The sequence below is a fragment of the Mauremys mutica genome, chromosome 1 (assembly GCF_020497125.1).
Source record: "Mauremys mutica isolate MM-2020 ecotype Southern chromosome 1, ASM2049712v1, whole genome shotgun sequence".
Lineage (NCBI taxonomy): Eukaryota > Metazoa > Chordata > Testudines > Geoemydidae > Mauremys > Mauremys mutica.
The window spans coordinates 54141444-54154957 of record NC_059072.1 but is presented as its reverse complement, the minus strand read 5'-3'; the positions used below and the strand labels follow the sequence as shown (position 1 = coordinate 54154957).

Below are 13514 nucleotides of genomic sequence, written 5' to 3'. Positions count from 1 at the left end.
ACAACACCAGAGGGAACATATATATAAATATAAATTGTCATAAAAGCATGCGCAAGTGAAATATATTAGATCAAGGGAGTAAGAAATTAAATACATACTTATGTTGAACACTGATTATTCTAAAGTTAATATACATGCATTTATTAATCTTTACTGTTCATGCTTGTTAACATTCACTTTTTTTAAAAAGTTATATTTTATGATATAACCAGAATACACCTATTAGATCTACTGGGTTTCATACCAACCAATTTATGGCAGTTCCAACAAACTATAAGCTTACCAAGTATGAAACAAGTAAATCTAAAGCTTGCAATAAAACAGAATTTAATATTAGCGATGTGCAAAATTATCAAAGGCTGCATCACAAAATTTCCACAGTGATTTTAATTATTTAAATTGAATGTCCATAATATTTTAAAGGATAGCACTCCCAACAGAAGAATTTTGTCTCAGATCCTAAATCTAAAATGCGTAAAACAATGTAAGCTTGTAAAGCAATACTCTTAGTCCTAAATTAACCCTGGCTGCCCCAGACTCTTTAACTGGTGACCATATACTGGACTGGTCTTGGTCCTAGCTGTGGTACCACATTTACAGTACACTCATGTTCCTACTGGGCCCATCAGAGAACATTTAGACTGTATATAAGTTATTGTGATTTAGAGATTTGTATTGTTTTAGATTTTATAGATTTTCTACTAGCCAAACTGTAGCAGGCTGCATTTCATGGCTTTATCACTGGATGAAGGATAATAACCAGAACAAAGTATTGTACCTGTGACCAGAAGCGGTCATGGAAGCAGAATAATACAGATATAGTATAGATGACTGGGAAAGGCACTTAAGAGTATGTAAAGTTGCATAAAACTTTGAAAGGCACGGCCTAGCCCAGAAAAGCAAGTAGCCTAGGCCTTGTAAGGAAAGTGATATACAGAGGTGGCTCTTTACACCAATTTTTTTAAGCGTCAGTTGTGGTAGAAAAATTTTGCACATCTTTTCTTTAAAATCTGTTTTAAATAGTTTATATTAGTGCACACTAAAACTAGATATTCGCTAGATAATTTTTAATAAAGAGTGCTTCAACATGGAAAAAGTACTAACATTTTGAATAAAACACATAGGATTCTTTAAACTTAAATGGACTTTCTTTATACATACCCATCTTACCTTCATCCATAATTGTTACTGCTTCCTCAGTTATTTGACTTCCAGCTCCAACTGATGTTTGTGCATAAAAGTAAAACTTGTATCGTGTGCTGTAATTTAAATTACTTAATATCAAGCTGGTCTCGTTTGCAGGAATTCTGATCTCTACCAAGGGGCCTAATTCATGAGTGCTGTTAACTGTCATTGTGAGAAAAGCATAAAGAGTTAGATGGTTTATCTTTGAATATCTAATTAGGAACACAATCTATATTACAGTTGTGTTAATTAAAACATTTTATACCCAGGTACTGCCTTTCTTTTCAAATTTCTCTACAGTGCTGTTCATTTTCTGCTATCTGACTTGATAAATCAGCTATATTCTGGATAGAGGCTAGGCTTGTGTGGCTGTGTAGGGGGCATAAGGTGCAGTTTACTCCCTCCTGAGAATGGCAGGGAGACAAGGAGATATTTTTACCAGTAAAAAGACTAAGGGCAACATTGTCCAAAGCACCTAAGTGACTTAGGAGCCTAAGCCCCATTTTGAAAAATGATTTTTTGCCAGATTTTCAAAGGTATTTCAGGGCTTAAGGATGAAGATTTTTGTTTAGTGGGATTTTCAAAAATGTCTACGTAGGTTAGGTGCCTAAAATGCCTTTGAATAATCTGACCTTCAGGCACTTAGGAGTGTAAGTCACTTTGAAAGTCACTTATGAAACTGACACACCTGTGTCATTTTTGAAAATGGGACTAATGTGCTTTTGAAAAATATATCCTAAAAAACTGCTAAAACCGAATGAATATGCTAAACTACCTACCTAAGAATAAAACACACTAAATGTTGGTACAAAATAGTAAAATTCTTGCTAACTGGTGCCAAGCTATTGCAGCAGTTGAACAGAAATTGAGGCAGCTGGGAGTTTTTTATGTGGGAGGCACTTATGGCTCCAAATGATTCTAGGTGCATAGCCTGAGACAAGTGCATCCCAAGGGCAGGGCTGAGTGAGAAGTCATCTTGGAGATGAATTAAAATTAAGATACTTTCTGATATCAGTAGATGATTATATGATTAAAGGTCCTCATTACTGTCATTACTGAAACACACATTTGTAATCACACACACACTTCACAGTCAAATGAACCCCATACTGTTACCATACAGAGAATAAAATATTCCAAATAGGACAAGCATCATGTTACCACTAGGTTTTTTTATATTCACAGTATTTACTTGAACATTCATAAACTGTAAATATATGCACATATTATATATGGTCCAACAGGTTTTTTATTTTTTGGCAACTGATCCATGCTTCCTTTCAAAATATAATAAAAAGGTATATATGTGCAATTATCAACTAAACAATAAAAAAACCACTCAGATGAACCTGCAGCTAGAGCCCCTCAATACAGACATCTTTTCATATTACACTAGCTAGGCAGGATCAGGCGTAGGCAGTTGCTCTAGGAGATACCAGCAAAGAAAACTCCAGCTCTACATGAAGGAGTGTTTGTGATGCAGCAGGTGGAAGTCTTCCCTTCACATTGATAATGAATTAAATACACCTTCGGCCACCTGGAGTGCTCAGCCAGTAGGAAGGATGGGGTGCACAAGGTGTTTGAGATGGCCACATGGGCTGCCCTGCAGACCAAGTGCGGGCACAAGAAGAACTCATGCCAGTTGCTGTAACCCCCGCCACCTAAGAACATAAGAACGGACGTACTGGGTCAGACCAAAGGTCTATCTAGCCCAGTATCCTGTCTACCAACAGTGGCCAATGCCAGGTGCCCCAGAGGGAGTGAACCTAACAGGTAATGATCAAGTGCCATCCATCTCCACCCTCTGACAAACAGAGGCTAGGAATACCCTTCCTTACGCATCCCGGCTAATATCCATAAACAGACTTAACCTCCATGAATTTATCCAGTTCTCTTTTAAACGGTATTATAGTCCAAGCCTTCACAACCTCCTCAGGTAAGGAGTTCCTCAAGCTGACTGTGCGCTGTGTGAAGAAGAACTTCCTTTTATTTGTTTTAAACCTGCTGCACATTAATTTCATTTGGTGGCCCCTAGTTCTTGTATTATGGGAACAAGTAAATAACTTTTCCTTATTTACTTTCTCTACATCACTCATGATTTTATATACCTCCATCATATCCCCCCTTAGTCTCCTCTTTTCCAAGCTGAAGAGTCCTAGCCTCTTTAATCTTTCCTCATATGGGACCTGTTCCAAACCCCTAATAATTTTAGTTGCTCTTCTCTGAAACTTTTCTAATGTCAGTATATCTTTTCTGAGATGAGGACCACATCTGTATGCAGTATTTAAGATGTGGGCATACCATGGATTTATATAAGGGCAATAAGATACTCTCTGTCTTATTCTCTATCCCCTTTTTAATGATTCCTAACATCCTGTTTGCTTTTTTGACCGCTGCTGCACACTGCGTGGACATCTTCAGAGAACTATCCATGATGACTCCAAGATCTTTTTCCTGATTCACTGTAGCTAAATTAGCCCCCATCATATTGTATGTATAGTTGGGGTTATTTCTTCCAATGTGCATTACTTTACATCTATCCACATTAAATTTCATTTGCCATTTTGTTGCCCAATCACTTAGTTTTGTGAGATCTTTTTGAAGTTCTTCACAGTCTGCTTTGGTCTTGACTATCTTGAGCAGTTTAGTATCTTTTAGTAACTTTGCCACCCACTTTTTACCCCTTTCTCCAGATCATTTATGAATAAGTTGAATAGGATTGGTCCTATGACTGACCCTTGGGAGACACCATTAGTTACCCCTCTCCATTCTGAGAATTTACCATTTATTCCTACCCTTTGTTCCCTGTCTTTTAACCAGTTCTCAATCCATGAAAGGGTCTTCCCTTTTATCCCATGACAACTTAATTTATGTAAGAGCCTTTGGTGAGGGACCTTGTCAAAGGCTTTCTGGAAATCTAAGTACACTATGTCCACTGGATCCCTCATGTCCACATGTTTGTTGAATCCTTCAAAGATCTCTAATGGATTAGTAAGACATGATTTCCCTTTACAGAAACTATGTTGACTTTTGCCCAACAATTTATGTTCTTCTATGTGTCTGACAAATTTTATTCTTTACTATTGTTTCAACTAATGTGCCCGGTACTGATGTTAGACTTACTGGTCTGTAAGTGCTAGGATCACCTCTAGAGCCCTTTTTAAATATTGGTGTTACATTAGCTATCTTCCAGCCACTGGGTACAGATGCCGATTTAAAGGACAGGTTACAAACCATAGTTAATAGTTCCGCAACTTCACATTTGAGTTCTTTGAGAACTCTTGGGTGAATGCCATCTGGTCCCGGTGACTTGTTAATGTTGAGTTTATCAATTAATTCCAAAACCTCCTCTAGTGACACTTCAATCTGTGACAGTTCCTCAGATTTGTCACCTACAAAAGCCAGCTCAGGTTTGGGAATCTCCCTAACATCCTCAGCCGTGAAGACTGAAGAAAGAATCCATTTCGTTTCTCTGCAATGACTTTATCATCTTTAAGTGCTCCTTATGTATTTCGATTGTCCAGAGGCCCAACTGGTTGTTTAGCAGGCTTCCTGCTTCTGATGTACTTAAAAAACATTTTGTTATTACCTTTGGAGTTTTTAGCTAGACATTCTTCAAACTCCTCTTTGGCTTTTCTTATTACATTTTTACACTTAATTAGGCAGCGTTTATGTTCCTTTCTATTTACCTCAATAGGATTTGACTTCCACTTTTTAAAAGATGCCTTTTTATCTCTCACTGCTTCTTTTACTTGGTTGTTAAGCCACGGTGGCTCTTTTTTAGTTCTTTTACTGTGTTTTTTAATTTGGGGTATACATTTAAGTTGGGCCTCTATTATGGTGTCTTTGAAAAGCATCCACGCAGCTTGCAGGGATTTCACTTTAGTTACTGTATCTTTTAATTTCTGTTTAACTAACCCCCTCATTTTTGCATAGTTCCTCTTTCTGAAATGAAATGCCACAGTGTTGGGCTGTTGAGGTGTTCTTCCCACCACAGGGTTGTTAAATGTTATTATATTATGGTCACTATTTCCAAGCGGTCCTGCTATAGTTACCTCTTGGACCAGCTCCCGCGTTCCACTCTGGACTAAATCGAGAGTTGCCTCTCCCCTTGTGGGTTCCTGTACCAGCTGCTCCAAGAAGCAGTCATTTAAAGTATCAAGAAATTTTGTCTCTGCATTTCGTCCTGAGGTGACATGTTCCCAGTCAATATGAGGATAATTGAAATCCCCCACTATTATTGAGCTCTTAATTTTGATAGCCTCTCTAATTTCCTTTAGCATTTCATCGTCATTATCACTGTCCTGGCCAGGTGGTCAATAATAGATCCCTAATGTTATATTCTTATTAGAGCATGAAATTACTATCCATAGAGATTCTAAGGAACATGTGGATTCACTTAAGATTTTTACTTCGTTTGATTCTTCATTTTCTTTCACATATATTGCCACTCTCCCCGCCCCCACACACAACTTGTTCTGTCCTTCCGATATATTTTGTACCCCGGAATGATTGTGTCCCATTGATTGTCCTCAATCCACCAGGTTTCTGTGATGCCTATTATATCAATATCCTCCTTTATCACGAGGCACTCTAGTTCATCTTATTATTTAGACTTCTAGCAGTTATATACAAGCATTTTAAAAAATTGTCACTGTTTATTTGTCTGCCCTTTTCTGATGTGTCCGATTCTTTTTTATGTGAATGTTTTTCATCTGATCTGGCCCCTAGATTATCCTCTTCCATCCTCTTCCTGACTAAAACCTAAAGAATCTCTATCAATAGATTCTCCTCTAAGAGAAGTCTCTGTCCGATCCACATGCGCCTCTGAAACAGTCGGCTTTCACCCATCTCTTAGTTTAAAAACTGCTCTGCAACCTTTTTAATGTTAAGTGCCAGCAGTCTGGTTTCACTTTGGTTTAGGTGAAGCCCATCTCTCCTGTATAGGCTCCCCCCATTCCAAAAGTTTCCCCAGTTCCTAATGAATCTAAACCCCTCCTCTCTACACCATTGTCTTATCCACACGTTGAGACTCTGAAGCTCTGCCTGCCTATCTGGCCCTGCGCGTGGATCTGGGAGCATTTCTGAGAATGCCACCATAGAGGTCCTGGATTTCAGTCTCTTCCCTAGCAGCCTAAATTTGGCCTCCAAGACATCTCTCCTACCCTTCCCTATGTCATTGGTACTTACATGTACCACGACCACCGGCTCCTCCCCAGCACTACACATAAGTCTATCTAGATGCCTCGAGAGAGCCGCAACCTTTGCACCAGGCAGGCAAGTCACCATATGGTTCTCCCAGTCATCACAAACCCAGCTATCTATGTTGCTAATGATTGAATCTCCCATTACTAACACCTGCCTTTTCCTAGTGACTGGAGTTCCCTCCCCAGAAGAGATAACCTCAGTGCAAGAGGATACCCCAACATCATTTGGAAGGAGGGTCCCGACTATAGGAAGGTTTCCCTCTGCTCCCGTTGACTGCTCTACTTCCCTGGACCTTTCATCCTCCTCAACAATGCAGGGGCTGTCTGACCAGAGGTGAGACAATTCTACAGTGTTCCGGAAAGCCTCATCAACATACCTCTCTGCCTCCCATAGCTCCTCCAGTTCTGTCACCCTGGCTCCTTGCACTGAATGCACACATATGCCACCCACCCACAGGGCAGGTAATCATACATGCCACACTCAGCGCAATAAACTGGGTAGCCCCCACTCTGCTGCTGGGCTTCTGCCTGCATTCTCTACTACAGCTACCAAGTTAATGAAAAGATATTGTTTAAATCAAAAAGTTTTGAATATAGTTTAGTTTACAGGTTTTAAAGAACGGCAAGTGAACCTTGCCCCCCTTCCCACTCCCCTTCCAAACTCCCTTGCGAAACTCCCTGTTAGCAGCCCTGGTCACAAAGCTCCTTGGTCGCTTGCTCACTGCTTTATAAAACCCTGGCCTTCTTGATAGCCCTGCCCACTGACATAGGCTCAGCCAATTAACACAGGCTTCTAGCTTTCAAACTTTACTTTGAAGCTCCCAGCTTCCAACTGCCAGCCACAGCACACGGTCCTTCAAACAAACAAACACACACACAAACAGAAGCTCAGCACACAGCAAGTAACCCCCAAACACAAACACACACTACAGCCACTTACCCCAAGAGTCCTGTATTTGCTCCTTCTTCACCTGGAGAACTCCCTTGCAAAACTCTCTGTTAGCAGCCCTGGTCAACCTCCTGCCAGGCCCTCCTTCTGATCCCAATGCTTGGGAGATAGGGGGGTCAGGGCCCCTCCATCATAGTCTCACAGCTCCTACGGTAGAACTGACCATCTTCTCTGACTGCCGGAGCCTGTTGCAGCCATGTTTTGCAGCCATGTGGGGTGAACTGTGGCACAGCCCCCCTAAATCCCAGCCGTGGGGGCCCCCAGTCTCCCTCCATTGACAGTTCGCGAGGGGGACAGGGCACTACTGCCTCCCAGTGGCACTGCCTCAGCCCCTTCCAATCCCCCCTTAATCAGAGCCTGAAATCACTTGGCTTGCCCAGAACAACCTGCCCTGCCTTAGAAGTCCTGGCCAGTCACAACCTGCAGGCCCCCACTGAGGAGCTCATCGCTGCTGCCACCAATTTGAATATGTCAGCCTTCCCCACCCCCGGCTCCTCACCATGCCACCTCCTTGCTCAGGAGAACGCTGGATCATCATCAAGGTGCCCCTCTCCTGGGGTCTGCCTTCTGCCCCAGGGCAGGGTGGGGTCATGGGTGCTGCCCTCTGCTGTACAGGTTTCTCCCTCCACTCTTCTATTTATCTCTTGCCAAGCAGAGGTGGCCACCCAGAGAACTATATTTTTATGCAAAGGCACCGCAGGCTGCTTTGCCTGAGGAGGGCACCCAGCTCCCGCTCTTCCCTCTCAGGGCCAAGGCCCCCTTGCCTCTACGCAGTAGTCAGTGCCACAATCAGATCACTGCGGGCATGCTCTCCCGGCGCAACCCGCCTCAAGTCACAGACGCCAGCCATGCTGCCCCATCTGGTTTGTACGCACATGGTAAAAGAGGTCGTTACTTTTCAACTGTACTTGTAAGACAAACAAGATGACTCTTAGGGACTCAGTCTTTCAGAAAATATATGAAACAATTCCAGACCATTTGCAGTCATGATAAATCTGAACATTTTTGTAAAATTATATTCTGCCTACATACATTCCCCATACATGTCAACTGGGGAGAGTACTTTCTATCCCAGAAGTGTTGTGTAATGGTACTGTGTTCTGTTGAACCATTGTTGTTACATTTTATCACAGAGCTCTCTGATCTCCAGTGGTGGATAAAGTGATTACTATATATTCGATGTAAAATCAGTTAGTAAGTTTTATAAAGGGATCCAAGTGTATGATATATGCTACATGTCAGATATTTATCATGATCATAGCAGAGAGCTCAACTGTATTTATTAGAGTAACAATACTGTATTTCTGCTATCATTTATAAGATTTACATTGCTTCCAGGAGCCCAAGTCAGGGTCAAGGACATATTATACACATAAAGAAATGGTTCATGCCACAAAGAACCTAACATGTAACTTAAGATAGAAACATATGAAGTAGATGTGACAAATAAATGGAAGGAATGGAGGAGGGAGGACAATTAGTTGGATTTGAGTCATTCAAAAGTTTTTGGTTTTTGAGGGGTTTAGTTCTAAGATGTAAATAAAACGAAAATCTTGAAAACACCAGCTACCTGCCTAACCATTATCAGTTGGCTATTTACTGTAGAAGTGGTGATCTGAAGGAGGACAGGTTAGTGGCTTTCCAGTCTAGATTGAGAGGGTATTCCATGACTTGTTTATTGCTTAGCTGACAATTACACATCAGCTTTTACTTGCATTTTGGGATGAAGCATGGATCAATTCATTGTAGAGAAGTACAAATAAATAAAAAATCCCACAGTTGTAGCCCAGGGGATGAACTCTTTCATTTGCGACCACTGTCAATGTAGATCAACCTTTACCATATTTTAACAAATATAACATTCAGTATGGTTTATTTTTAATTTACAGAAGGTATACCACAGAGTTGCTGTAAATTGTGAAAAAACTACTCAATTAAGAATATAAATTAGTATTCAGTAGGCAGGTCTGAGACAGGTTTTTGATTTTACCATTATTTACTTACTTGGTTGAAACTTTAGTGTATACGCTATCAAAACACCATTTGGGTGAGTAGGTGAACCCCATTCCAAAGTGAGAGAGTCCAGTGTTGGATTAGTAATCTTCAGAAAGGAAGGTGAGCTAGGAACTTGTAAGAAGAATATATGGTAAATGCTAAGTATATGGCACTAGAATGTCTTATAAAATACTATGGCATAACTTCTGTATCACCCTTACATTTGCTTTCACTTTTGTACATAAAAACATAATGTTTAATATCGTGTCTAATATAAACCCCCAATTTTATTTCTTTCAGCTACCCAAGAAAGTTTAAAATTTAAGAACAATCTTACAACATGCTATTTTTGAACTTATTACTAAGCATAGTTTTATACCTTAATTTCCTCATTTCATACCTCCTTCAGGAGTCTTAAATAATTTGTCAGCGCTTGCTGGTCCTTCCCCTTTACCATTAACAACTCTAACATTCAGCTTGTAAGAACTATAAGGCTCCAGTCCTGGCAACATTCCATGTGTCTTGTTTCCACTGAATGTCAGAATCTTTTTCTCCACATGCCGCCGCCTTCTTTTAGATAAACTCTGTACTTTCCAGTAGTAAATCTAAGCATTAAAAAAAAAAAAATCTGTAGTGAGTATTTTGGTGTTCCAGTTTTGCAAACTGGTAGCAATGATTTTTTCATTAATACCTCACTACGTTTTAAAAGGTGGTTACTTAGGACTAGAAAGTGGCTTTTCAGCAAGCTCCATGTAAGGGGCAGTGCATAGTTGCACTGTCCCAGAAGCAGACCAAGGATCAAACTGTGACTTTCAGAATCTTGCAGACATGTTTGTGTGTGAAGGACAGAAAGGATTTTTCTAGTCTGGAGTGATAGGCAAATCATCAAAGGAGACCTACGATCCAGTCCTGCAATGAACTACACACAGGTGCAGGAGTCTGCCTGCCTTCATCTCACTGCAGGATCTGGGTCTCAGTCTGAGACAGGCTGAGGATGACCAATGAAGCTTCTTTTGCAGTCCATTTTACATATAAATCTTTTTTTTAAAAAAGGAACTTTCCCCCTGAGCTCTTGTAGAGGCTGTTCTTTCTTCACATCAATTCATGTTCTCTTGCTTCTGAATGCTTAACCCTCTTTAATACGGGATGGATACATGGAACTGAATGAACAGACACTTGGGATGAATTTTAAGCAGACAGCCATTTTATTTAACAGTGATGAGGGGGGTTATGTGCCCTGCCTCCCCTGCACTCACACTAAGCATTTAACACTGTGGTGTTCAGAACTCCCACCACAGAACTAATAACTAAGCTCATCCCTAGGACACAGCTCGTTTTTGAATCCGCTCCACCTCCCCAACATGGAGGGGTAAGAGGCTCCCAGGGTAGGACTTCAGGTCTCCCCTTTTTCCATCAGTGAAAGGTCCCCCACTACAATCCCATGTGCCAGAGTTGGAGACTTTTGCCTATCAGTAACCGTAAAGGGGCGGTGCTCATGCCTTGTGTCCGCAGTCCCTCCCCTATATCAGGCAGAACTGCCTCAATCACTCTCAGTTTCTTCACACTGAACATCCAAGGAAGACTCCAAAGCACAGGGGACAGAGGGTGGGTTGTGGAATATACATCTGCATCACATCTCAAAGAACCCAATTACAGTAAGTAACCACTTATTTGTATTCTTTGAGTAGATGTAGATGTGTATTTCAACTAGGTGACCAGTGAGCAGTACCTCCATCTGGAGGTGGGGCTCAGAGTCTATCTGAGTAAGGATCACAGGACCGCTCTTCTGACATTAGTGTCCGCTCCGGAAGAAGCAGTGATTGTATAATGATCCGTAAGTGTATGTATGGATGCCCTTGAGGCCGCCCTACAAATGTCCGATATGGAAATGTCACTGAGTAATGCTACTGACATTGCCTGTGCTATCATTGAACATGCCCATATCTGTTGAGGAGGTATAGCTGATGCTATCTCATATGCAGTCTTGATACAAGACATTATCCATCTAGAGATGGTCTGCAAAGAGATTGCTTGTCCCTTCATGCAGTCCACATATGATACAAAACAGGCCAGGCAAAGCATGAAATTGTTCGGTCCTGGTCAGATAAAAGGCTAGACAGCATCTAACGTCTAATGTATGGAGGCATTGCCCCTCAGGGGAGGAATGCAGCTTGGGGAAAAATACAGGCAAATACACCGCCTGGTTCAATTGAAACTGAGAGACCACCTAGCACACAAACTTCGGATGTGGACAGAGCATAACCTTATCATTGGAGAACTGCATGTAAGGAGACCCTGCCATTAGGGCCAGCAACTCACCCACCCTCCTGGCAGAGGTAATGGCCATCAAGAATGCTGTTTTCTGAGACAGGAAAGGCAGTGGAAAGGAAGCAAGTGGTTTGAATGGAGGCCCCAGTAGAGCTGCTAAAACTATGTTCAGGTCCCACAACTGGCTCTTGTACTGGAGGATGCAGGTGGAGAAATCCTTTCAGAAATCTCATCACCATGGCATTGGAGAAAATCAATTTTCCTTGGAGAGGTGGATGAAATGCCAATATTGCTGCCAAGTGCACTCTTACAGAACTGAGTGCTAAACCAGATTTGTGAAGGTGTAGCAGGTACTCCAATATGTCCAGGATGGAAGTCTCTGCTGGATGGCTCCACAGGCCAAGGACCACATGGAAAACCTCTTCCACTTCGCCAAGTAGACTGTTCTAGTGGAAGGCTTCCTACTGTTAAGTAGGACCTGTTAGACAACCTCCGAGCAACACTTTTCCTCCTTGTTCAGTCATGCAGCAGCCACACCATAAGGTGCAAGAGGCTGATCGCAGGATGCAAGGTGCAGCTGCAATCCTGTGTGAGGAGGTTGGGAAGAAAAGGAAGTGGCATGGGTTGCTGAACTGACAGAGTGAGGAGGTCCCAAAATCAGCCCTGTCTCAGCCATGATGAGGCGATCAGGATGAGCCTGACTTGATCCACCTTGAGCTTGGCAATGACCTGGGGAATGAATACAGCAGCGTTGACTGCCAGCTGTAGTGCAAAGCATCGGAGAGGGAGCCCAGGCTGAGTCCTTTCAAGAGCAGAATAGGTGACACTTCCTGTTTTTCCTCACTGCAAAGAGGTTGATCGTGGGGATGCCCCACATTGCAAAAACCATCCAAAGGGCCTCTGCCTTCAGGGACCATTTGTAGCTCGGGGAGAAAAACCTGCGGAGATGATCTGCGAGGTGGTTCTGGATCCCTGGTAAGTAGACAGCTATTGGGGTGATTTCTTCAATGCAGAACTGGCACAGGTTGGTCACCTCCAGGCAGAGTGATCTGGAGTGAGCTCCCCCTTGTTTGTTCACACAGTAAGTTGGGGTGGTACCATCGGTGAGTATGTGAAACGCTGAACATCTGATATGGTCCCAGAAGGCACGACATACATTGTGGATGGCCCAAAGCTCCAGCACATTGATGTGGAGTAAGACTTGCTGTCCCAACCAGAGGCTGCACCCTCAACAAGTCCAGATGCTCCCCCAACCCAGAAGGGATGCATTGGTAGCCGGTGACTTGGTCGGAGAGGGCTAAGTGAAGGGGATGCCTTGCACACATGCGTGGGGACTCCCACCAGCACAGGGACTCCAGGAATGATGGAGGAAGGTGAACCAACCTATCCAGAGAATGCAGGGCAGGGCAGTAAACCATCCTGAGCCACATTTGAAGAGGGCGCAAACACAACCTGGTGAGTTGTATCAACCACCTGGCCCAACAGGCTCAGACACATGCCGACTGTTGTAAATGGTTGTGAATGCAGATCAAGACACATCTGTCGAATCACCTGGAAGTGGTTGGTCAGCAGAAATGTCCTTAACCTCGTGGAATCTAGCAGGGCCCAATGAACTCTGTTTGCTGAGTGGGAGCCAAGGCTGACTCCATGGTGTTTAAAATGAGTCCAAAGAGGTTGAGTAAACATTTCACAGTATCAATATGGGAAAGAACCTCCTTTCTGGAGCCATCCTTCAGCAGCTAGGCATTGAGGTAGGGGAAGATATGGATTTTCTTCCATGACTATGGGCATGCATTTGGTTAAGACTTGGGGTGGGGAGGGGGGGAGAAGAGAGGCCAAACGGGAGCACTGTGTACTGAAACTGTCAGTCTCCTACCATGAAGTGAAGAAACTTCTTGTGATTCAGCAGA

At 42.5% G+C, this 13514-nt stretch overlaps 1 protein-coding gene across 6 annotated transcripts in view; it reads right to left on the bottom strand.

The window, feature by feature from the left end:
• NRCAM (neuronal cell adhesion molecule) overlaps window positions 1-13514 on the bottom strand; it is a 187432-nt gene that overhangs the window by 37344 nt on the left and 136574 nt on the right. For 4 of the 6 annotated variants that reach the window (XM_045031888.1, XM_045031855.1, XM_045031860.1 and 1 more), the window contains 3 exons: window positions 9737-9941; window positions 9346-9468; window positions 1162-1347 (listed from right to left, as the gene is read on the bottom strand). In XM_045031888.1, coding sequence (XP_044887823.1) covers window positions 1162-1347; window positions 9346-9468; window positions 9737-9941 — 514 coding nt within the window. The remainder of the gene's footprint in view (window positions 1-1161; window positions 1348-9345; window positions 9469-9736; window positions 9942-13514) is intronic. The other 2 variants (XM_045031868.1, XM_045031876.1) reach the window with 1 other exon arrangement.